The 25,435-nt window shown below is 29.3% G+C and overlaps 1 protein-coding gene across 1 annotated transcript; it reads right to left on the bottom strand.

Moving 5' to 3' along the window:
• Positions 1–24,923: 24,923 nt before the first annotated feature.
• OCT59_019621 (uncharacterized protein) lies at positions 24,924–25,189 on the bottom strand (the record flags this gene model as incomplete). The annotated part of the gene is made up of 2 exons (XM_066143663.1): positions 24,924–24,946; positions 25,012–25,189. 2 exons carry the CDS (start codon positions 25,187–25,189, stop codon positions 24,924–24,926), a joined length of 201 nt encoding a protein of 66 aa, XP_066005393.1.
• Positions 25,190–25,435: the final 246 nt, after the last annotated feature.

Genomic DNA, 25,435 nt, shown 5'->3' on the forward strand with positions numbered 1-25,435 from the left:
TTTGTATTTTTTTCCACAAATCGATTTTTGACAGAATTTACTATATGCCCACGAAAAGAATCTAATACTAACATAGAACGTGGATTTCCAAAACGGTTCCTTGAAGTCCAAACGTTCTCAACCCACCACAACATTTCCTGTTCGTTAACCCACCCTTTTTCATTAGCTCTTATGTAAATACCGTGTGGAAAATTTTCTTTCAGAATATTTTTCAGTTTGAAAATGCAAACTGCAGGAAGTTTCGTACCGTCAGCCATACATGCAAGTATAACTGTAAATGATGATCGTTCATGACCAGTTGTACGAATACTTACCATTTTTGCTCCTTTTTGGTTTATAGTTGTATTACTCGGCAAATCAAACCACATGGGCATTTCATCCATATTGCCTATATATTTTAGTTCATATTTATTATAAATTCTTAGGTACATAATATAACTCAAAAAAATATTTTGCTTTTCAATTAAATCTGATGGCAGTTGCTGTGCTACTGTTGTTCTACGACGCTCACTAAGGTCATATCTTCCTAGAAATCCTTCAAGCCACTTATTAGAAAATTTGAACCCAGCAATACCCGGATTATTTGCTAATAATTCTGGACTTTTGGATAAGGAAATGGCTTTATTGGTAATTAATTTTCGAGTAACGGCATTTCTATTGGCTCTTTTTTCACTTATCCATGCAAATAAATCATCTTCTAATTTCGGATATCTGGCAGGTTTACCCAGATGAAGTTTAGCCACATGAGGAGCAGTCGTTAACAAAGTTCCTTTTTTATTTTTCCAATCACGCAGTTGTTTGGGCTGAATATCAAATCTTTTGGCAGTTCCACGTATATTTCTATTATTATTTTCATAATAATGCACTATCATTAATTTTTCCCTTACATTCCATTGTCTTCGTTTCTTTTGTGATAAACGATTGCGTGTTTTTTTATTTTTCTTGTTGCCAATAACTACCATTTTACTTTTAGCAGAAAGAAAAAAAAAACGCGTAAAATAAAGACACGTAAATCAAACAAAGACATTTTTATGTATGAATAGGGGTATTTAGATAAGTAATTTTGTGTAAAATATCTTGAAAAAGTATCAAGATATGAGAAATAGGATACATTTAGAAATTCTTAACGAGAAATTACATCATAGTGATTATCCATAATACTCAGATATTATACTTGGCAAGTACCCCAGGTATTTTAAAAATCCTGTACCCCTCCTATGTATAGTACTCACTCATGTAATATACCCCCGGGTACAGGTCCAAATGCCCAAAATTTGCAAGATACCTGGGGTACTGTGGCCCGCGATATACGGTATATGCATTATCACTGTCATGCTCTCGGTCACATATTGGGCAGTGTGATGGAGAGAGGCGAGATAGTGGAAATCTAGCAGGAAAATTTTCAGATGGATATGAAAGACTATACCCTTCGATGTTAGCTTCTTGAAGCAATCCTTCTACCAGTTCGAATTCAGCCTCAGTGATTTCGCTATTTGTATCATCAAATCTTTGGACTTTTGGCTCCGGAATATCTAAAAGAGAACTTTTTACGACTTCTAATTCATCATTGGGTGGGCAGATCATGAAGTCAAAGACAGATCCATCTTTTGGATGAATAGCCTTTTTCACACGAACGTGTTCTCCTGTTTTTTCATTGTATTTGGGTGATCCAGGCATTCTCAATGAAAATGAAGATTTGTTTGCTATGTTATCAATAATACTATTTGCCTGTAGAGCTACCGGAAGTTTTTTACGAACAAGCTCAGTAAATATAGCGACTTGAGCAATATTTGGAAGTCTCATGCCAGTGATAGAGATATGGAGAGACATTTTTTTTGCATCACTACTGCTGGCAATTGTTAAAGTTTTATGATTCCACTCCGGAAATACTTCATAACATGTCTTTATAAAAGCATGATATAGCAAATCACCTATCTCTTTGCGTGTTAGCTTAGGTTCAATAGTATCAAGTACTTCTTGTGGTAAATCGAAATTTACAATAGGCCGGAGTGGCTCATCCCTACTAATAAATTCGTGTAAGGAATGACCTTCGCATTCTAAGAGTATGGCTTCTATTCCATCCTCATGGTCTGCGCCAAGAAAATGTCTTAGTCCGACACTATTGTCCCAAATTTTATAACGGTATTCGCCTACACCAGCGCTTTTAAACTCATACGGGGCGGGCGCGTCGGAGAGAAACTCTAAAAGCTCGGATTGGGTCATTTTTTCTTAAGCAATTTACGATAATTTATAGTTATACCAAAACTCGAGGTATATTATTCGTAAGAAAAATGTTTAAAATGAAAATAATTCCCTGACATTATTAATTGATATATAACAAATGGGAGGCGGAAAAAAGGAGAAACGATTCCAGGCCGAAGGCGCTAAAGCAAAGGATCCATCCTGGAATTTTTATTATTGTCCATATATACTTAGGACTGGAGAAGAGTGCAATTGAAGATGCTATTCTCCAAAGGGATGTAAAGTCCATCGGGATTCTAGGCAAGTTGCTTGCAAAGAAAGCGGATGTGATGAGATGACAAGATCCAGATATGACTATTGCGATACACATGCAAAAAAACATAGATCGAGGGAACATTATCATCGGAAAAAGCAGGCTAAGATGGCTTCAGCAGAGATACCGATAGGTAATTTAGAGGTAAATGAAAATATTATAACTTGTCACTAGTGGATCCCAAAGGGATCGTATCACTAGAAAAAAAAAGCTAGTGACAGAACTAGTGACGTAGATAATAGGCTCTTTAGGAATTCTAGGCCGAAAGAAACCTTTCTTGATAGATGTCACTAGTGTCACTAGTGTCACTGGAAAAAATCTGAGTTCCTTAACTTTTTTTATTTTTTTATAGCATACATTTATTATAATATATCTTGTGTAAAGTAGGTAGTTATGAAAAAATTTGATTTTTTTTTCTAATTTATTACTCTTTTACTAGTGACACTAGTGATACTAATCAAGAAAGAAATAAAATGGCCTAATAATCTCAAGAAAGATAACAAAGCTGTCACTAGTTCTGTCACCAGTTAGTATTCAGAACTAGTGACACTAGTGACAGCCGATGACAACAAAAAATCATCCCAATTTATATCCTAATATGCCTGAAAATGTGGTAAAATATAATATAAATGCGTTCTAATGATTCAAATCTCAGGACACGAAATCGGCATACATATACCGGCGCAATAGTTAGACCACAAGATGGTGTACTTCTTAGCAAACAAATGGGCCGGCCAAGCTAATACAAATTGCACGTCCAATAGAATACCCAAAATCAATATTAAAGTTAGACAAATTTTATTATTATTTTTGGCGCAATAAATTTTTGTTCAATTTTGATGACGTAATATTCCATAAATTCAGCCACAACTTTACTTTTACTAGGGACACGAAGTTGGCATACATAAACCGGCAACAAATAGGATTACAAAATCGGCGCACTTCTGGCAACGACCATAGTATACGGAATTAGTGACAACCGGTTAACTAAATTTGCTATATTATGGCGCAGAGGGTGTTCAGTACCGTAACAGGATCACGCGACCGGAGCAGTAGGCGCAGTAAGGCGCAGTCAAGATTCGCTCCATAATTTCGGCCAGTACTATTCCATAAAATCGGCCTTTGGACATAATAATTCAGCATCCAAGCTGGCAAACTACCAGTTCCATAACATTTCTATCGTAATCCCCTCGCCAGTGCTCTGCCAGTTCCATGACAGTTCCAGAATACTATCAGGTCACTACCATGGTGCCAAGCTGAATCCCGAATTATATGCTCTAAAGACTGACCAGAATTATGTCATAATGTCAGCCAAAATTAATCACGAATTTACTGCACCACCCGACATCATATTTTTTTACCACATTTCAGCATCTAGAAAGGCAACCAAATAGGCACAAAGGGTAAGTACTTCAATATATATAGAATTTGACATTCAATCAGACGTGAAAGGTCAGTATCAACAATATATAACTTAAATTACAAATAGAGTAGAAACAAGGAAATAAAGCAGAGGTACTCTAGGCAAAGTATGCATTTGAGATTATAACGTGGTAATAAAATCATACATAAGAGAAAAATACAGATATCAAGAAAGGTATAAAAATATAGCTAGAATGTGAATAGAGATAGTATCAAAATAAAAGAGGTAGATTATAGTGTGGTAGCCAGATTATGTATTCAGATTAAAGCGTGGTAATTAGGTCATAGTAATTAGATTATAGCATGATATTTAGGTTATAGTATGATATTTAGATTTTAGTGTAGTATTTAGATTATAGTGTGGTATTTGGATTATAGTGTGATATCTAGAATATAACGTGATATTCAGATTATAGTATGGTATTTAGATTATAGTGTGGTACTATAACCTAGTCCAAGTGGGATACCACACTATAATATAATTATATTATAGTCATATAGTGTGGTATCCCACTGGATATGTATATGATATGTATACGATATGCAACAATTACACACATATCGGGTACCTGATATCTGTAATGTTTATGCAGAAGTTCAGTGATATATATTATAGATATCGTGCACATATTACACATATATCAGGTAGTATAATATCGGGCACATATCTTATACATGTCATATAAATATCATATAGATATTGGTCAGTATAATATCGGACACATGTTATATAGATATCAGGTAAATATAGGATACATATCGTACATTTATCTGACAATACGATAGATAATTTTTTCATATAATATTATAATTTAATCTGGGCAAAATTATAATTTCAGATTAATTTTTAATTTTAATTCGGGCTAAAGTAAAATTTTATTACACAAATTTTATTATTATTTTCAATTAAACTAAAAGTTTTATTGTTTTTTAATTAATAATAAAAAAAATTACAAAAAAATATATTATTCTATATAGCTATATAAATAATTAGATATCTGTTATCTACAAATGGCGCTTATTTTTATCTGTTTAATATTTAAAAGAAAGAAATAGTATTTTAGTAATAAAGATATTAGTATGAATAATGTATTCGTAAAAGAAAAAGAATAGTATTAAAAAAATGTTAGTAAAAAATGGTTAGTAATAGAAAATGTTATTAGTATGTTTAGTAGTAAAATATATTAGTAAAAACAAACGTTAGTAAGTTAGAAAAAGAAAAAAAGAAAAGTGTATAATATAAATAAAAATTAGTAAAAAATATACCTCTGTATTTATTTCACCTCTTTTTGAAGTTTGCTGTTTAAAGAGAAAATAGATCTTGTTAATTATTTTTCTTTAATAAATAAAAAAAAATAAATATTTAAATTACCTTCGATGTGCGTTACTCTCATATTCTTCTGATTAGATCTTCTTTTTCTTGAGTTTACTATATATAAACCAAATTAATTTTTGATTAAATTTTTTTAAAAAGAATGCTTAGATTACCTTGATATGTGTTGCTTCCAAATTCTTTTGATTTAGAGTTTTTTTTCTTGAATTCGCAGATATAGGATTACCACCTTGACGCACAGTATCAAAAAATGTCCACCCTTGATGTGAAAGGTACTTAGGAACCACCTCGTCTCCTGATTAATGAGACCCTAAGTCAGAGGAGGCTAGCCTATCGGGTACAAGTACCCTACAACTTCATCCCTAGGTAGTCAAAAATCTTGGGTGGTTCCAGACCACAGCGTACTACATGATTCTTTGGACATGTTGGGATTATTTGATAAGTGAGAGAAAAATAACTCCAGCGCCAGCGTTTTGTAAAGAATAATAAAATAATATTTTTAAGTTAGTTCTTTCTTTATTAAATTTTTGAAAGAGTTTTGTTTCTTAAAATCGTAAAAAAATGCTGGTTGCTATAACTGACGGACAACGACAAATTGTCAGGCTATCTCCGGATAAAGTAATTGGAAAACAGAAAATGTCATAAAATATCCAGCCCTATTTCATAACATTTTCCTCTAGGCTAAAGCAAATATTACAAAAGAAATTGCAAATATATTTAACAAGCAATAGATACATGGCCGTTGAAAAATATATTCACACTTCATATTGTATTAATACCACAGTCTAACAAAGAAAGACAAGAAATTGCAAATATATTTAACAAGCAATAGATACATGGCCGTTGAAAAATATATTCACACTTATACCACAAAGAAAGACTCAAACCACTATTGTAAAGAAAAATATGAAAAATACGCGTATATCCTATTTTCATACCTTGCTTAACAGTTCCACTATTTATTTAAAAGCAAACTTTTCTCTTTTTTCATATGGGTAGGTGGGCATATTATTTCCTTTCTTTTATTCTTTTCTTTTGAATGAGTTGGTGGGTACATTTTTTTTATTACTTTGTAAGTTTTAATAAGAAAAGAATTGAAAATAAACAAAAAACAATCACACGATTTTATCTATTTTTAGATATCACATGCATGTAATCATAATGATCCCAATTGGTTAATATATATCAATAACAATGATGATTATTGGGTATTAATTGATTAATAAGCTTATAATAGATCACGGACAATGGCTCGCAATTATAATTTATTTAACGTTTTAATTATATAGATTCTAGATGGCCATAATAATGAAAATTAAGGATTATCATTTTTGTTTGCCCGCATAGCTTTTATGTTTATCAGTTGTTTTTTATAAGCCAAAAATCAAAAACCAATTAACAATATTATATTAAAAAATAAAGAAAATTTGATATAAGAATATTGTTTATTATTATAATAAAAAATATAATAAAAATAATAAACTAAAATAAAAGATTAAAAATGACGATTCCAGTAAGGGAAAGGGTAAGAGGAAGGGGAAGGGAGAACGAAAGGTAAAGGGAAAAACGAAAGAGAAGGGGAAGGGGAAGGGAGAACGAAAGGTAAAGGGGAAAACGAAAAAGAAGGGGAAGGGGAAGGGAGAAAGAAAGGTAAAGGGGAGAACGAAAGGTAAAAAGGAAAATGAAAGGGAAGGGGAAAGGGAAGAAGAAGGGAAGGGAAGAGAAGGGAAAACGAAAAAAAAGGGAGGGTCTATTTTTCGTAAAATTTATGGAATAAGATTATAGTTTTACGCATTAGTGATATATATCCATCTAATTATAAATTCATGATTAATTAGTATTTACCTTAATTCCTATTTCTTCTTCTTCTATTTCTTCTTCTCCTCCTCCGATCGCTGCTACTGCTGCTACTGCTGCTACGGCTTCAGGAATAACGCCGGTGTCATTCCCTATACCTATAGGTCTGTCGATCCACTCTCTGCTGCAGGTACGCCCTGCGTAACCTGTCTAAAATAAAAAGAAAAAAATGTAAATATAAATTTAATGAATCAGTAATATATACAAAGTATCATAATTAAGATCGAATTAATTACTAGTTTGCAGCCAGAATTCATCACTTAATTCATTAAAAAAGCGAATATCGTAATTGTTGGAAGAGTGGATCGGGTGACCATCAGGATTCCCTAAAATTAATAAAATTGGTTTTATGTGAATTGGTTAAGAAATTTAACGTTAACCTCAAATATACAAACCATTATTAATCCTAGTCAAATTTTCGAAACCTATTATTAATTAAATATATTAATAAAGTATTTACTAATATTCACAAATTAATTACAAATGGTAAAAGATTCACCTCTCTTCAATGCCCGCCACTTATTGCGGCCGATTGATTTTGGGTTAACGATAAAATTATAATTATTACTTGATTACCAATGCAACGAATTTCTTCGCCCATATAATTGAATGATCACGGATTGATCGATCCTCAAAGACATTGTGATATACACTGGTAAAAAAATGGTCTATCCTACATATCCTACACATACTTACATATATCTTGGTACATCAAAATGTAGAAAATCATACACAAATAATACACATATCATACACATATCGGGTACTTATATATATAGTATACCTATCAGGTACCTGATATATGTATGATATATATATTAGTACCCAATATGTGTATGATATGTGTATTATTTGTGTATGATTTTCTACATTTTGAGTGCCCTATATGTGTAAGATATGTGTAGGATAAATCATTTTTTTACTAGTGATAGGCGGCGGTATCTAATTAGTATAAATAAAGTTATCATTTTAACTTTCCATTTTTTTTTTGTAAGATTTATACAAATTTACCTAATTAATGCCCTGGTGGCATTAAATGGCCAGTTTAAAAGTACATTATTTATGTTGACGTTTAAAATATTAGGATTGGCCATTAAAATAAAATTAATAAAAATAAAATAAAATTAACAAAAAAAAATAAAATTAACAAAAAAAAATAAAATTAACAAAAAAATAAAATTAACAAAAAAAAATAAAATTAACAAAAAAAATAAAATTAACAAAAAAAAATAAAATTAAATTAACAAAAAAAATAAAATCAATAAAAAAATAAAATTAAATAAAAAAATAAAAAAATGATTATTTATTATAAATGAAGAATTGATTTATTATGATGAAAAATTGGGTTAAAAAATTGATTTATTATAATGAAAACTTGGGTTAAAAGATAAATAAAAAAAATTCGATAATTGCCTTATTTATATAAAAAAATATATCACTTTTTTGCGCATAATTATAATATGATTTGATCTTAATTGTGATTATTTCTATTATTTCTGTATTACGAATCAGAGAAATAATTTTGTATATTCTTAAAAAAATCAGTTTTAAAGTAATCAATAAATTGATATGTTTGATTGATACAGGTATTACACAATTAAATGATACAAGTATTATATCATTAAATTCATTATACAGAAAACAATTTTAAGAACTATAATATATCTAGCGTAAATAAATTAAATATTCTCCTTGCAAGTTGAGTGAACGTCATGAGAAAAAAATTTATAAATTTATTAAATCAGTCTTTGTTTAAATTTTATTTTTTTACAAATACAATTATGACCGACACTGACCGATTATTGGTGCGGTATGATACCAATGATTGTTATTTAATAATGTTAATGTATTTCGTACATGATTTGTATACAATCAATTTTAATTGTAAAGTAATTGTAAAAATTTGTGTTTACATAATTAAATAGTAATCGCGAATTAATTATCGGTAGATCTTTATTCTATATAAGGTTAATTTTGACTTTGTCTACGAGCAAAATTTAACATTGTCTTTTAACAAATTTAGCAATTTATGATTTTGGTGTGATGATCAATTTTAATTATTATAAAAGGTAATTTTATTGTTGTATTCTGTATGACCGTATTACCTTTATTTATCGAATGTAATACAATGAAATGTTAATTTTTAAAGAAATCTATAAATTAAATTTTCTATTTAATGGTATTATTGACAAATATTTTCTTTTTCCTATGCACACACTTTTGAATTTTGTAGCTCTACATAGTATTCTATGAACAGCTATTATTGAGTCACAACCTTCCTAAAAGTATTCAGCTTGCCATAGTTCGGTATTTGAGATCTCTGGTTCAATAAATCCATGTTTAAACCAAATATCAGAGGAAGGTGCACTTTTATACCACTTAACATATGCTAGAAGATGTTTTCTTGGTCCTTCAGGTAATCTAAGTGTATGTTCAAAATAATATTGGACATTTCCCAGGTATATATCAATTGACTCATCATTAGACGCTTTCCATTTTGCAAGAATAGTTACATTTTTTTCTTAATGACTCGAAATCATAGATCCAAATATTTCAGCACCAATTTGGATATTAAATTGATATTATAAAAAAATCTCTCTCTTTTTAAATAAAAATTACTTACTTTAATAATTATATTTAAGAATTCTTAGGTATTAAACAGTAATAATATAGTTTGTTTTTTTTAGTAAAAAAACATAAAAAACCTCTTTTAGCGTCTTTTCCCTTTATTTAAGGGGGATTCGAAAAAAGGTTTAATCTTGCTTCTTATTATAATCTAAGATTACAGGAAAGTATAGCCCGTTCAAACATATATTTCGATATAGACAAGTTATCAAGTTATATATCCTGATCCCTGTTTAGAAGGGCAGAAGAATGTACGTATTCCATATAACCTTTCAACGTACTGAAAAGTTTTTTATGGACTGGGCAGAGTAACTTTGTCAGAGTACAAGCTTAGTGTTATCACTATTATGGCACTTTAATCCATACTTGTTACAATGACTTAGAAATATGCCTTATCAACATAAATTTATTTTATAATAACGATTTAGAAGAAGGAAGACTCCAAGTCTCGTTTAGACTTCTTCATTTTGCCGAGGATGACGTTTTCCCGTATAAATATTAATATAAATACATTGGAGTTTGAAAAGTTGTAACTAACAAAAAAGTTAATTATTAAAGTTACTCTGAAAAAAAAAATTAAATTATTATTAGTTTCTGAATTTTGTAAATAAATGAAATTAATTAAAAAATATATAAATTACTTAGCTTTTGTTTGTTAAAGTTAGAGATGGAAAAAGTTGAAGCTAAAAAAATAATAGTAATGAAAGCTTACTATCAGTAAAATAAAATTTTCACAATCATCAAATATCAGTAAGTTAAATTAATACTTAACTTTATAAATTTTAAAATGAGTGAAATTGAAAGGTTCAAAATCCAAGAAAACTAAAAGAAAGTTAAAAGAAAGTTTAGTGATATCAAAAATAATAAAATAAATAGAGAGAGAGACTTTTTTTTACATTGCAGTAAGTTAAACCAGAATAAATTAAAGATGTTAGCCATAATTGATTGGCCGATGTCATAATACAGCCACAGGTCAACCGGCATGATTGTTGGTTAGTCACGAGACATACTATCTTCTTGCTTATATTATACATGATTATCACTAAGCTTGAAATGGAAATCAAATGTGTCATCATTTTCTTTATTTGGTGTGGCATACTACAAGTTAAATCTTCTATTCAAAGGTATAATTGACAAATATTTTTGTTTTCCTATCGTAATATTTCTAAATTTTGTAGCTCGACATAATATCCTATGAACCGCTAACAGGGAATCACAACCTTCTTGAAAGTATTCGGCTTTCCATAATTTGGTATTTGATATTTTTGGCTCCATAAAACTATGTTTAAACCGAATACTAGAAGAAGGTGCAGGTTTATACCACTTGACATATGCTAGGAGGTGAGTTTTCGTTCCTTCTGAAAATCTAAGGGCATGCTCGAAATAATATTGGACTTTACTCGGATAAGTGTCAACTGAATCATCATTAGCTGCTTTCCATTTTGCAAATATATTTGCATTTTTTTTATGGCGACCAGAAATCATAGATCCAAATATTTTGGCGCCAATTTGTAGTCTTGCATGCTAATTCATATGCAAATCCATAAATCCTAACCCATCTTCTTTTTCCCTTTTATATAACATTGCATACCATTCACATAGAAATCCTTGCAACTCTAAAGGCATAACGACATTGATATATGATGGGTTAAGCATTTGGCCAGGTAATGGTTCAGTGCCATATATTTTGGAAATCATAGACGTATTATGTCTCATTAATAGAAAATGCTGCAGTTCCTCCCTTTCTGCTGTGATTGCTAAACTTCCTACAGCTTTTTTTGGTATAAGAAGATGGAGAGATTCATCTAGAAGGCCAGATGTCCATTTACATGATAAGTGATAATCCACCAAAGTGTTTTTAAGAACAATTTTCATTAATTCGGGTTCTATTTGTCGGTTACTATTAGGATATGATTCTAAATAACAGGAATTTTTTTAATAAAGGTACTAAAGACAATTGAAAGACACTGAAGTAAATTTACCTATATATCCATTAAGTCTTTCAAACGGGAAAAGCCAAAAACTATATATAGGACTAGGGATGTGGACGGTTCGTTCGGTTCTATTTCGGTTCGCCGTCGGTTCCACGTCGGTTCCCATTAAGAAAAATATGAGCTACATGTGTCAAATTAAAGACACAAGTCGAACATATATTGATTATGAATTAAAAAAATTTTGATTGGTTAACAATCAATAGTTGGTTCATGATCATCATAATTTTGATGTTAATCATATTTTGAACCAGTTTTTAGAACCGGTTCAGAACCGGTTCGGTTCAATTTTTAAAAGCTATTAAAAATTGTTTTGACTTATAAATTTTCTTTTTTTTTATTTATTGTAAAAATATTAGTATTTCTCTATTTCCAATAAGATTTTTGGCTCATATAAGTTCGAAACTCACGAGATTTTGATCAGTTCCAAAAACCGCTCAAAATTATGTAATCGAACTGACCCCATCCCTATATAGGACCATAATCACGACAGCAATCAGGAATATGAAGTGCGAGATGTATATTGCTTGTTATAAATTCTGGTCCATATGTATATTCTATAAGGTAGGCCATATCTTTTAATCTCTCTTGCGCCTCCTTCAAATCATCATCTGTAATAAATCTTGCTACTAAAAGATTACAAGCTCGAACAAAATGCCCTAAGATCTTTCTATCATTATCATCTAGCATATCCCATAATATAGATGTGAATAAATCATAATAAAGGTCTTCCATGATCAGCAGTTAAGTTAGAAAACCCATCATTTCCGATTGCAATCTTTGGAGGAATTCTACCAATGTCAGAAGGTAAATCAATATTATCCATTCTGTTTTGTGCTACATGAAGTTGTTCCATAGTTAATTTTTTTTGGTTTACAAAAATGGATTTGATTATCCATTTTGCAACACCGAGGAAAAGACAATGCATAGGATCCACTACAGCAAATCGTATAGGATCCATGTATGATAGGCGAAGCACTTCAGTCCATCTTATACCATGTACTTTAAAATGTGCTTCTCTGGAGGACTTTGAGTTACATTGCAACCATTCATGAGCATATTGCCTATGTAATAAAAGATCTGCAGGCTTTGTTACCCATTCATTATAGTCTTGCATTCCTCCGTAATGAGTTTTTCTAAATTCCTCGCTATAAGTGGTACATTTATCACACCTATAGCATTTCATTACTGCAGATCCATGACCAAATAACTTTCGTGTAGCTGGAGTATCAGATGATCCAACAATTAACGCAACTTTTATTTCTAAACCATTGGAAAATTGGTGAGTTTTTGGTACTTTCTACCCCTTCCAAAGTTCTAATAACTCATCTACAATAAGAGCTAGATAATGATTAATGCGTTCCAACCCTGCCTCTTTTGGTCCTGGTAAGAAACCCAAATATATAATATTTTCGGGCTTATTCCTTTCTGACCTTGGAAGATTGCAAATAAACACATAAATAGCGCCAGTACTATGCTGCGTGTAGGAGAATGGATGAACTAATCAAGATAAGTATAAGACCATAGATGTAGCAATCGAATCGTTGTAAAAAAGGTACTACCATCAAATGGAAAATTTTTCCATACCTTACCATCGTAAATATCTGAATAGATATTATTTTCATTTCTTTGAGTCCCTGATAATTTTAACATGTTCTCAAAATCTGGTCATTGATATAAAATGCTCAATTGCTGACGAATGTTTGGCTTAGGATAAAGCATGCGAGGTACCGCAATTGTTGCATCTTTATTTTTTTTGAGAATGGAAAGTGGATTATTGCATTGGTGATTACGACTTGATATTGGATTATTTGGATACTTTTTATACGGGCAATTCATTATAGCAACTTTCCTTCTTCCTTATATGCAATAATATCTTGAACATTATGCAATTTATGGCAATCGGTACATGCAGCTAATTGCATTTTCGGTTAAAAAATGTTTAACCATATTTTTGCCATATATAATGAGGTAGGAAAATTTTCAAATTGCAACTTATCAAAGCGCATAAGAATTATATGAAAAAATTTTATTAAGGATTCAAGTGCAATATCAGGCAATCGAAATCTTTGTTAAAATTTAAATAGCCATATTATAATCTCAGTATTAATAGAATCACTTAAGCTTTCCACTATAAATGCTTTTTCATTGTCATTGTCAATCTTAGGAGATGCGAAAAAATCTTCTACATCATTATTCTCCTCTCCTTCATCCACATCATCATTCTCTTCCTCATCCATATTATTTACATCATCATTCTCCTCTCCTTCATTCACATCATCATTCTCTTCCTCATCCATATTATTTACATCATCATTCTCCTCTCTCTCATCCACATCATCATTCTCTTCCTCATCCATATTATTTACATCATCATTCTCTTCCCCCTCATTTATATTATCTACATTATAATTCTCACCAAAATAATTGATTTCATCATTATTTTCATCAATTGTAGGTGCTAGAATACGAAAACATGAAGGTTTTGATAAAAATAATGTTATATTTTCTTCAATATATTGGAAAGAGGGACCAGGATGTAAGATCCTGATCCGACTAGATGTACCGGAGTAATTATTTCTTTTTCGCTTTTTTGATATATTCAATTTTATTTCTGTATTTATATATGTATTATTAACAGATGATGTTTTTTTCTTTCTTATCATAATGGTATTTTCCTGATTTTTTCTAGAATCTTTTGATCTCGATTCCCATAAACTATCATCATACGTATGTTTCTCTTGAGTGCGAGAATCAACTTCTGCACTTTTGCAATGAGCACAATTGCAAATATACAAATACTTTTTTTTGGGCTTTATTAAATTAGCCACAAAGGTTTCAGAGGTTTCAACTTTACATTTTTTATTACTCTTTATTAATCCAGATACAGAGTTACATTTTTTATTACTCATTTTTATTAAAATGTATAAAATATATTTTTTATTCTATTACTTTTAATAGTTAGTAATCAAGACGTTCAAAAATGAGCTTTTAATAATTCTTATCATACATAAGAATTGCACAAGAATTTTATGAGCACGTTACTTTTACCTGGTGAGAATTGCGCAAACGCGTTGCTACCTCTGAGCTCTTGATCTGCATCCTGAAATCTCCGAAATCATTATAAATTTGCATACAAACAACTTTTCTCGTGTTCTGAAATCTCTACTTTATACGGGATTTTTTTATTTTACAAAATAACAAAAAGATTTTATACTTCGTAATAATGAATAGTGATAATGTATTATCTAGTGATGAATCATCATCATCATCATCCTCTTCCTTCTCCTCCTCCTCCTCTTCTTCTTCTTCCTTTTCTAAAAGTTCTAGTTATAACACGATAAAAGCAAGTATTTGATTATTTTATATATTATTTCTGCTTTTATCCTATTTACATTTATCTATTATTTTACAGAAAGAAGTGTTTATTTGGAGCGACTCCAAGCTAAAAGACGTATACAGTATTAACTATGAGCTCACATGGGCTAAAGCAAAAGATAACATAGTCACAAGTTCGCCATAGCACAAAGCTCATAAATAAAAAATATAAAGTCTCAAATAGTGATTTATTAAAGATGTTATATGGATGTTGGCGATCTCACCATCACGTTAGTAATATTAGAAAGTAAGGGGAAACTCAAATAAAACGTAACAAAAGAAGAGCAATGAAGAATTCAAGGATGCAGGATGTAAATTATTTAATTAACAGAAGCTATTAAATTTAGTTTTTTTTTTAAATTAATTATATTGTGCTTTATAATTAACATTGTTAGAAAAAAAAAAGAACAACAAACGCGGCCAATTACCTAATACAAAACAAAGATAAGTACATTTGCCGATATCCTGAAAAGGATCTAGTTCAAATCTTAAAAGATTCAGGCTACCATTCTGAAGAATGGGAGGAAACTGACGAAGATGATGAAGATGATGAAAATGATGAAGAAGAAGTAGTCACAAAAAAAAATTCGATATATATTTATGAAAGATGGTGGAGATCTCCTGCTGTATGTATATTTTATTATTTTTTATCAAAGTATAAACACTAATTTATAGTTTAATTTCTTTATTTAAGCTTAAACATTTATTACATAATTGTATTGATCTAACGGTAGAGTTATTAAGAAAAAAACCACCAAACTTAAAATGTAAAAGAGTTCTAGACAAAACAGAAACAGCTAGTGTGCCACCTGCCAGCGCACCAAGCTGGTGTTTGAATAGAGAAGCACTTGAAAAATTTAACCGTTTAACCAAAAATATCCTGGTTTATGATTATGATACTGATGAAAGCATCATTCAAGACAACAATAGTGCTGATGATGATGTTGATAATAACGTCGTAAATAACAAAAATAACAAGAAAAGGAAAAAAAAGAAAAATAAATCTAAATCAAAAAATAAAAAATCAAAAAAATAAATTTTACAATTATTACACTTTTGCCTAAATAGGTTTATCGTCAAAAATACTAATCAGACTTTAATAAAAATCAGAATTCAAACATTTTCATTTAATTTTTTTAAAAATTGATTGATTAAATTAAAAATATCATGGTTTGATAAAGCTATAGATTACAGTTTATTTTTATTAATAAACAAGTTACAGTATTGATTACTTTATTACAGTAACAATTTAATTACAGATAAGGTATTTAATAAGATATCAAAAACTGATTAATAAAATTTTCTATATTAACATACGATAAATTAGATTAATGAGCTAAATACGATAATATTATTTTTTCAAAAAAATTAAAATGAAAATATACACAAATTTTTGTTTTTGGTATGTAAGTCAAATTAAATTACTATATGCTTAAATTATAACTCATAACCCAAAGTTGAGGATTAACCAGGTACCTTGCTTTAGATTCAGCGACACTTCCCAAGTCAGATGAAGTGCCACAGGTACGCTTTAAGAAACTTGCTATGATAATAAGGATAAGTATATTTGAAAATACCAGATATGAATGAACATAGGATACGATGAATAATCTCAAATAGAAAAATAAAAAATAAAAAAATAAAATAAAATAAAAATAAAAATATAAAAAATAAAATAAAATAAAAAAAATATTTTCAATTAGACAAAGCATCCTCGTTCTTTCCTGGAATTTTCATTTGACTAAATTATTATTGTTTGTAATTTGATCCATTTGAATCCACCATAAATTGCCAGACAGGGCGAACCCTTATTAGACAATTATAGCTTCATCACCAAATGGCTGCGATGTGTTTAATGATATGGCAACCTGTTTAATTCATTTTTAAATGAGCAAACGTGGCCATAAAACTCATTAAAAAGGTAGGCTACAGAGTGCAATGCAACCTACTTAACCTAACAAGTAGCTGGGCGTAGGGTTAGGGAATAAAATATACCCTAAACCCACGCAGTTGGTATGGAAATAAAAGTTTACAAACAGAAGTTTCAGACTGTGCCTGACAACAAAATGGGTGAGGTGCAATCAGGACTTTTTCCTCTAATCCAGCCCGGAATTATAGAGGCAACATTGTTATCGTACAAAGCACATTGACGAAAACGTCTCTCAAAGAAATTAATCAATAAAAAGTATACTTGGACAATAGCCGATCTTCATTGTCACCCTATAAACTCCAAAAGGACAGGGATCAGCGCAGGCATTTTGGCTTACGTATCTCTTTAAAGATTAATTAAATTGAAAGATAGGATTCAAATTCAATATGACTGAATCGATCGCCTCCGGTTATCAAACTTCCATCAGAAGTGATCGCTAGAATCAAAGATACCAATAATCACCCTTATCAGTAACGATCGAACTAAAGATGTTGGAGAAATAAAATCCGTCATTTATATAGAATTAGTTTGTATTACAATTTTATTACGATTTGGATAAAAAAAATATCTCCTTAAAATTTATTTTTTTCAGGTATCCTGGCTATATGGAAAGATTCCTAATATGGTAATAGTACAATACACCTTATACGTCATTTTGCAAATTCAGTGTAATAGTTTACAAAGAAAAAAAGGGGAACGTATTTATTTTTTTACCATGAGAAATTTAATCACAATAAGTGGATTTCAGAAAATCGCGGTAATTTGAATAATTTGTATATGCTTTTGATAACGGGTTTGAAGTTTAGGTATTCTCTGGTCACACTCTTGTATTATTACTATGATCACTGAGAGTTGGCTTATATAATAATCTTATCATTCAATATTTCCTAAAAAAGTAAATAAACATCATCTATTTATAAGTATTCATGATTTGGAAAAACTCCGTATGAAGTTGTGAAGATAAATGATACTTGAATCAAGCACTCCATAGCAATTATTTTTTTTCGTACACTGTATTACATTTTTACAAAGTACAAAACGTACAAAGTCAATACCAAATAGGCAGAAATCAGTAGCTGTTTTCTATACTACGATAATATTAAATAAACACACAAATTTTTTTAAAGATCGTACAAATATCAGTGACCGATATATATTAGATAACAGATCGGTGACTAATAGTTTGGATATCGGACACTTGGTAATTTACATTTTTTTAACCATATTTGAAATTTGCGCATTATGTAACAAATCGGGTACCTGATATGTTGTTAATATGTAAAAATGCCCGATATGTACCTAATTAGTCACCGATATATAGGTACCCGATATGTGTGAGATAGATCGTTTTTTGACCTGTGAATAGTTCTGGCGTTTTTTTTGCATTTTACAAGTAAAAATGCTGAAACTATCAGTTTTGGTATTTTTTTGCATTTTTACTAGTAAAAACGTCAGAACCATCAGTTTCAGTGTTTTTTTTTCATTTTTACTAGTAAAACTACCAGAACTATTAGTTTTGGCATTTTTTTACATTTCTACTAGTAAAAACGCTGGAACCATAAGTTCCAGCATTTTTTTTGCATTTCTACTAGTAAAAACGCCAGAACTGATGGTTCTGGCATTTTTTTGCATTTTACAAGCAAAAATGCTGGAACTATCAGTTTCAGCATTTTTATGCATTTTTACTAGTAAAAACACTGGAACTATCAGTTTCAGCATTTTTTTTGCATTTCTACTAGTAAAAAATGCCAGAACTATCAGTTTTGGCGTTTTTTTTGCATTTCTACTAGTAAAACGCTGAAACTATCAATTTCGGTGATTTTTTTTATTTCTACAAGAAGAATGCCAGAACTATCAGTTTCGGCGATTTTCTGTTTATTATTACATGTAAAACGCCAAAACTATCAGTTTTGGTGATTTTCTTTTCACTTTTACATGTAAACCTGCCAGAACGATCAGTTTTGGCAATTTTCTTTTCATTTTTACATGTAAAACTGCCGAACTATCAATTTCAGCATTTTTTTGCATTTTTACTAGTAAAAACACCAGAACTATCAGTTTCAGCATTTTTTTTGCATTTTTACTAGTAAAAAATGCCAGAACTATCAGTTTCGGTGTTTTTTTTGCATTTCTACTAGTAAAACGCTAAAACTATCAGTTTTGGTGATTTTTTTTATTTCTACAAGAAGAATGCCAGAACTATCAGTTTCGGCGATTTTCTTTTTAGATTATAACTAATTTTCATCTGGGGTGATTTAGCAATTTTTCACCTAGGGTGATTTAACCTGATAATTTTATATATTTTTATATAATTTACCCGGTGATATCACCTCATTTAAATTTTATTGGCTAATTAATATGCTGATCATTTCTTATGTTTGTTTGTTTTTTTTTTAACGTACTCGGATAATCTTTTTTTTCTTTTTTAGGCCTTTCGCTCCTTTGCACGGCACTCAAGGTACGTTTTTTTTCTTTTTTTTTTATTTGCTTCTTGCATTTTGTTTCCTACTAACTTTATTTCATTTTTTTAGGTCCTTTAGCTCTTTCGGCTTTGCAATTAAGGTATATATGTCCAGCACTAGGCCGTTTCTTATTTTTTATTTCATTCTTATATTTCGTTTCTTACATTTTGTATTTCACTCTTTTTAGATCTTTCGGTTTTTCTCTGCAACTACTAAGGTATGTTTTTATTTTTTTGTTTTCATTTATTTATTACATATAATTTCTGTTCCCTACTAACTTTATTTCTTCTTTTATTTTATGGGTTTGGTTTTTACTTGGTCCCCTGTTTATCTCATTTTCGTTCCTTTTCCATTTTTTGTTCTTTTTCGTCTCTTCATTTTTTTTGCTTTTTTATTTTTCCCTTCCTTTGTTTTTTCCGTTGTTCTTTATTTTCTCTGCGTTCTTTTCATTTTTTTTGTTCCACTTTGTCTCTTTCGTTCCTTTACACTACCCTTCATTCCTTTTGTTTTATTCCATTCCCGCTTCATCTTTTTTATTCCTTTACACTACCCTTTATTCTTTTTATTCCCCCTTTCGCTCCATCTCGTCTCTCCTTCATTTTTTCATTTTTTTTCATTCCCACTTGATCTTTTTCGCCCTTTCATTTTTTTCACTCCCCCTTTGCTCCATTTCGTTCCTCCTTCAATCCCCCTTTGTTTCTTTCATTCCCATTCACCCTCATTTTTTTTCCTTTTTTTATTCACATATTCTCTTTTCTTTATCGTTGTGACTCATTTTTTTTGTTATTCCTATCAAAAAATCTAGTATTTTGGATAGTATGAGTTTGTTTTTTTCAATCAATGATTCATGTAATCTATTAAAAATTAATAAATTGCTATAAACTTTTAGTGCGAAAATATTTTAAGCATTGTTTATTATATATTTAAAAATTTAGCAATCAAAAAATTTCTTTTGCAGAGGATTTATATGCAAATTACGAAGTGAGAAATATTAATTTATACCAATCAAATTTAATAAATTTAATAAATTAATCGTGAGTGAAATCACCTAGGTGAAATCACTCTAGGTGATCTTCACCCGGAGAGAAAGTTAGCAACAGTCTTCTTTTTATTATTACATGTAAAACGCCGAAACTATCAGTTTTGGTGATTTTCTTTTCGTTTTTACATGTAAAACTGCCAGAACGATCAGTTTCGGCAATTTTCTTTTCATTTTTACATGTAAAACTGCCGAACTATCAGTTTCAGCATTTTTTCTTGCATTTTCACATATAATGTGATTAATTACCAATAGTATTTATGGTAATTACGTTAAATGTAATTATTTACAGGTACTTTTGACTAATTACGAAGACATTAATAATTACGATTAACGTAATTATTTACGTTATACATAATTAATTACGAATTACGTAATTATTTACATATTTCAAATTACGAATTACATTTTTGGCTGATAATTTACCAGGCCATGTATATTTAGTTACAGTTTCCCATTATGAAAAACTTTGCAGTATTTAAGAACTTCAAAGGTAAATGCTTTAAAGTTCTATTTTTTAATGATTGTTATACTAATGATCGTTTCTTTTATGTTTAGATTCTGGATTGCTAGATTATATATTTTGAAGCTACTTGCTTTGAAATTTTTTTTCATTTGTAAGTTTTCGTTGTTTGTTGAAATCGAATCAACTGGAATAATATTCTAAACCATTAACAACAGTAAAGAGATAATGAATAGCAATGACTAGTAATAGATTTCAATTGTATTTGTAAACATGTTAATATATAATAAAAAAGTAATTTTGATTATATAAATAAATTAGTAATTAATGCAATAAATTAATTTGTATTATTGTGACGCAGATTTTTACTGAAAAAAATTGCTGAGGTATTTCAAAGGTCTTTTATTTAAAAATCTGCGCAGAACTTTGTTATTTATAAAATCTGTGCAGTTTTTTATTGGATTTTTCCTCTAATGTTTTGCGCCAGGGTATAAGATCTGCACAGAAATAATTTCTAAAAATCTGCGCAGATCTGCACCCCAAAAAATTTTCTGATGTACAGTAAAATAACACTAGTTTAATAACGTATATATAATGTATAAAAATGTGTACATTGATATTAAAAATGCGTATAGCAATGGTATTTTTTAGTTTTAATTTAGTAATTATTGACATATTTAAAATTTCATTAATTGTATTAATTGTTTTTTTTTCAATTTAAAGTTTATTAATTTTAACACTTATTACCAATACACCATACAATATAGGAGTCATATCTCACAAGAATACAGCAAATAGGTCAACCACTCTCACAGTGCAATAAAGATGCATTAATAAACTATATCACGATATAAAATTTAATACTGCAGACAATTAACTCATGATCAGTTAAACTAAGGTTTGGCTGCCTCAGAAAGCCTGAGGCCAGGCGAGATGGCGTTTCGCCGAAAAGTGAAATTCTGCCGAAACTATATTAAAGTTATATTAAAAAACTGGCGAAACTTTGGAGAAATGCGAAACTGCTGAAACTTATTATAAATGCTGAAACTGCTGAAACTCTGCCGAAACTATAATAAATCTATAGTAAAATTTTGACGAAACTAATCATAGGATTTTGAAGAGGTTTAGACAAGCAACCTTAAGTTAAACAAATTTATTCAAATTTTTGCATACAAAAGAAATATTAACTATAATATATTTTTAATATTTTTATAAGAAAGTGTAATTACAACTTGAATTAATTAAAGTGTAGCTTTAAAAATCACTTTTAGTGGGTCCTGTAAATAGGGATGTTAAAGTCCGTTTAGGTTCAGTTTAAGTTCAGTTCCTTAAAGTTCCGGTAGGTAAAACTCATGAACTTAGTTTATATAATAGGGTTTGAACCTGTTCAAAACTGGGTCTAAATTAGGTTTGAACTTTTCATTTGAAAAAAATAAAATTCTAATTTAGGAAAAATGTGAAGTAGGAAACTTAAAGTATTTTATTATATTTTAAAGTTTATTTAGTTTATTTTAATTGGTTTTAATTAAAATTATCATTTTTTTTTTTGATAAACGCATTTCCTTATTAAATTAAAATATCATGTGATAGTGCGTGAAACAATTTTGTAAAATAAATTGACTGATAATTTATTAATCCCTTAAACTCATTTAAATAAAAAAAAATACTCTTCATTGCACATATTTTATATACTCAAAATTTTCGCCTAAAATTATCTTTATTATTTGTATTTATATTTTATACTTACATTTCATGTAAAACATTTGTATATATTAATCGTAATTACAGCTTAGTGTTGATTAATTATTGTTGCTTATATCAATTTTTTCCAACCAAGATTTAGTACATAAAGTGGCTCTGACTGTTTGTGAGTCAAGTCTATTTCAGGTTTTAGTAATAATATTGGTAGCAACAGAAAAAGTTGCTTACATGCAACGCTAGTTGCTTGAATACAAAGGTAATCTCTCGCGATTAATGATAGTTTTGGAAACTCTTGTTGGTGCGCTTGCCACCACAATAATGGATCTGCTTTTTCATCATAAGGTAAAGCTAAATACCGGTCTAATTCTGGAAAAGTTTCCTCTGATGATGTTGAACTTGTAACGAAAAAATAGATGATCGATGTGAATATGTTGAATCACTTTCAAATGAACGACGCCATTTTTGTACAAAATATTCTCATGTACTGCTATAATTATTTTTATCTAATGCTTTTTAGTTGCAACTTCCACTTGTCATCACATGATAACTACGTAATAAAGCTGTAATAGTGGATATTGCATTAGAAGTTGGTATTCCTGATGCAAATAAAGTAAGTTTTGTTTGAGGATCCAAAATAGCAGTTACTAAAGTTTGTTCATCAATATATCCCCAATAGTCATCAATTTTCTGATTTATAGATGATGCTAATTCACTTTGACTACTTTACTAAAAATGGCCAATTTTTTGAAATGATTTTGTAATAATTTTAAAATACTACAAAAATACATTTAATACATCAAAATGTTTTTATTATATTTTTGTTATTATTTTGTAATTATATTGTATCTAGGTCTATAAAAACAACTCAAAATAATATCATAATAATTTTTTAATATTTTTGTTATTATTTTATTATTATAATATGATTAACTTTGATATTATTTTAATATTTTAATCTCAAAAATACCTTAAATATATCTTGATATATTTTAAAAATTTTACAAAATAATTGCACAATTGTTTTGAAAGCCATTGTATCTAGGTCTATAAAAATATTTCAAAAAATTGGCCAAGTAAATTCTTCTAATCTGATCAAATCATTTAGATAATCTAAAATTCCTAAAAAAACAAACTGAACATCTGCAATTGTTAGATACCGAACAGCAGAAAGATAAACTGTAGCTTTTTCCAAAGGATCCAAAACAGTAAGTGTATCCTTATAATAAAAAAAATTAAAAAAATATATTAATTATATTAATGAATAATAAATTAATAAATACTTATTTAATACTTACTTTAATTATTTTCCACTCATTTTCAGTTGGCATTAAATTTTGAATTTCCCGATTTTTAACAACCAATAATTGCAAATCACGCCACATTTTTTCCAACTTTCTTAACATATTGTAAGTCGAATTCCATCTTGTCTTACAATCTAATTCTGGTCTCAAGTATGTAATTTTTGCGTACAAGCATAAATTTTTTAACTGATCGCTAATTACTATTGAATGTTTAATTTTACTCATTAATTCTTGCACTTTAATAACTTCATCCGATATTAATTCAAGTCCTTGTTGTGCAGCAAGATTAAGGATGTGGGCTGAATATCGATAATGTTTAAAATTTTGAGAATTAAGTTGTAAAATTAATTGTTGTCCAAGCGTTCTTCCACACACAAGCATGGCTAACTCATTATCTGTTGTAAGGGCCAAAGTTTTTTCTTGAAGATTAAAATTATTTAAAACGTTATTAATTGATATTGCAATATTAACTCCTATATGGCGTTTAGTAAAGGATATAATATCTAATAAAAAATTCTGCAACTTCTAATTTTGATTGATATAATGAACTGTAAGGCCAAAAAATGCATCATTTGTAAATTTACTTGTCTACATGTTAGCTGTAAGTGCTATTTTTCCTGGGATTTGAACCATATATGTACCAATATTTTTTCTAACTGAATTGTATCAAATTCGTTTACAACCATACTTTTTAAATTTTGTCTATTAGGAACCTGATATCTTGGATCAAATACTTTAAACATATTAACAAAATAAGGATTTTCAACAATTTGGAACGGTTGTAAGTCAGAAATTATCCAGTCTACAAAAGCCTTGTCTCTCACTTGCTGTTCAGTAATTGGCCATGGATCAACTCTAGGAAAATTCAAAATCATTTGAGTATTTTTAATATTATCTATAATAATATTATGTTTGTAAAAAAGGTGTTTCTTTAAAGTTAATATTCCAGTTTTTGCTCCATATTCTTTAGAACAGCTTTTACATGTTTTTTTACCAGAAAGTTGTGATTTAAAATAGTTCCAAATAGAACTCTTTTTATTATTTAAATTTTCGTCATTATTTTCTTTTTCTTCCTCTTTATTATCTAAAATATTTTCATCTTCATCAAGTTCGCATGGTATTTCAGCTCTTAATTGTTGTAATTGACTAGTTTCTGCAACAGAAAATTCCATTTTTGATAGTTGTAATAGTTGTAGTAACGTGTAAACGCGTTAGAGATAATCAGATGATCTTTATTTAATATATATATATCATATCACATGATAATCAGCATTTATGATTGGTTGAATATTTTGAACTAATTATGAACTTAGTTTATATAAAGTTCCAAAAATGAAACTGAGTTTCTATTAAACTAGATTCAAGAACTTTCAGTTTAAGTTCCTGAACCCAGAACTTTTAACATCCCTACCTGTGAA

Source organism: Rhizophagus irregularis, chromosome 29 (genome assembly GCF_026210795.1).
Source record: "Rhizophagus irregularis chromosome 29, complete sequence".
Taxonomy (NCBI): Eukaryota; Fungi; Glomeromycota; class Glomeromycetes; order Glomerales; family Glomeraceae; genus Rhizophagus; species Rhizophagus irregularis.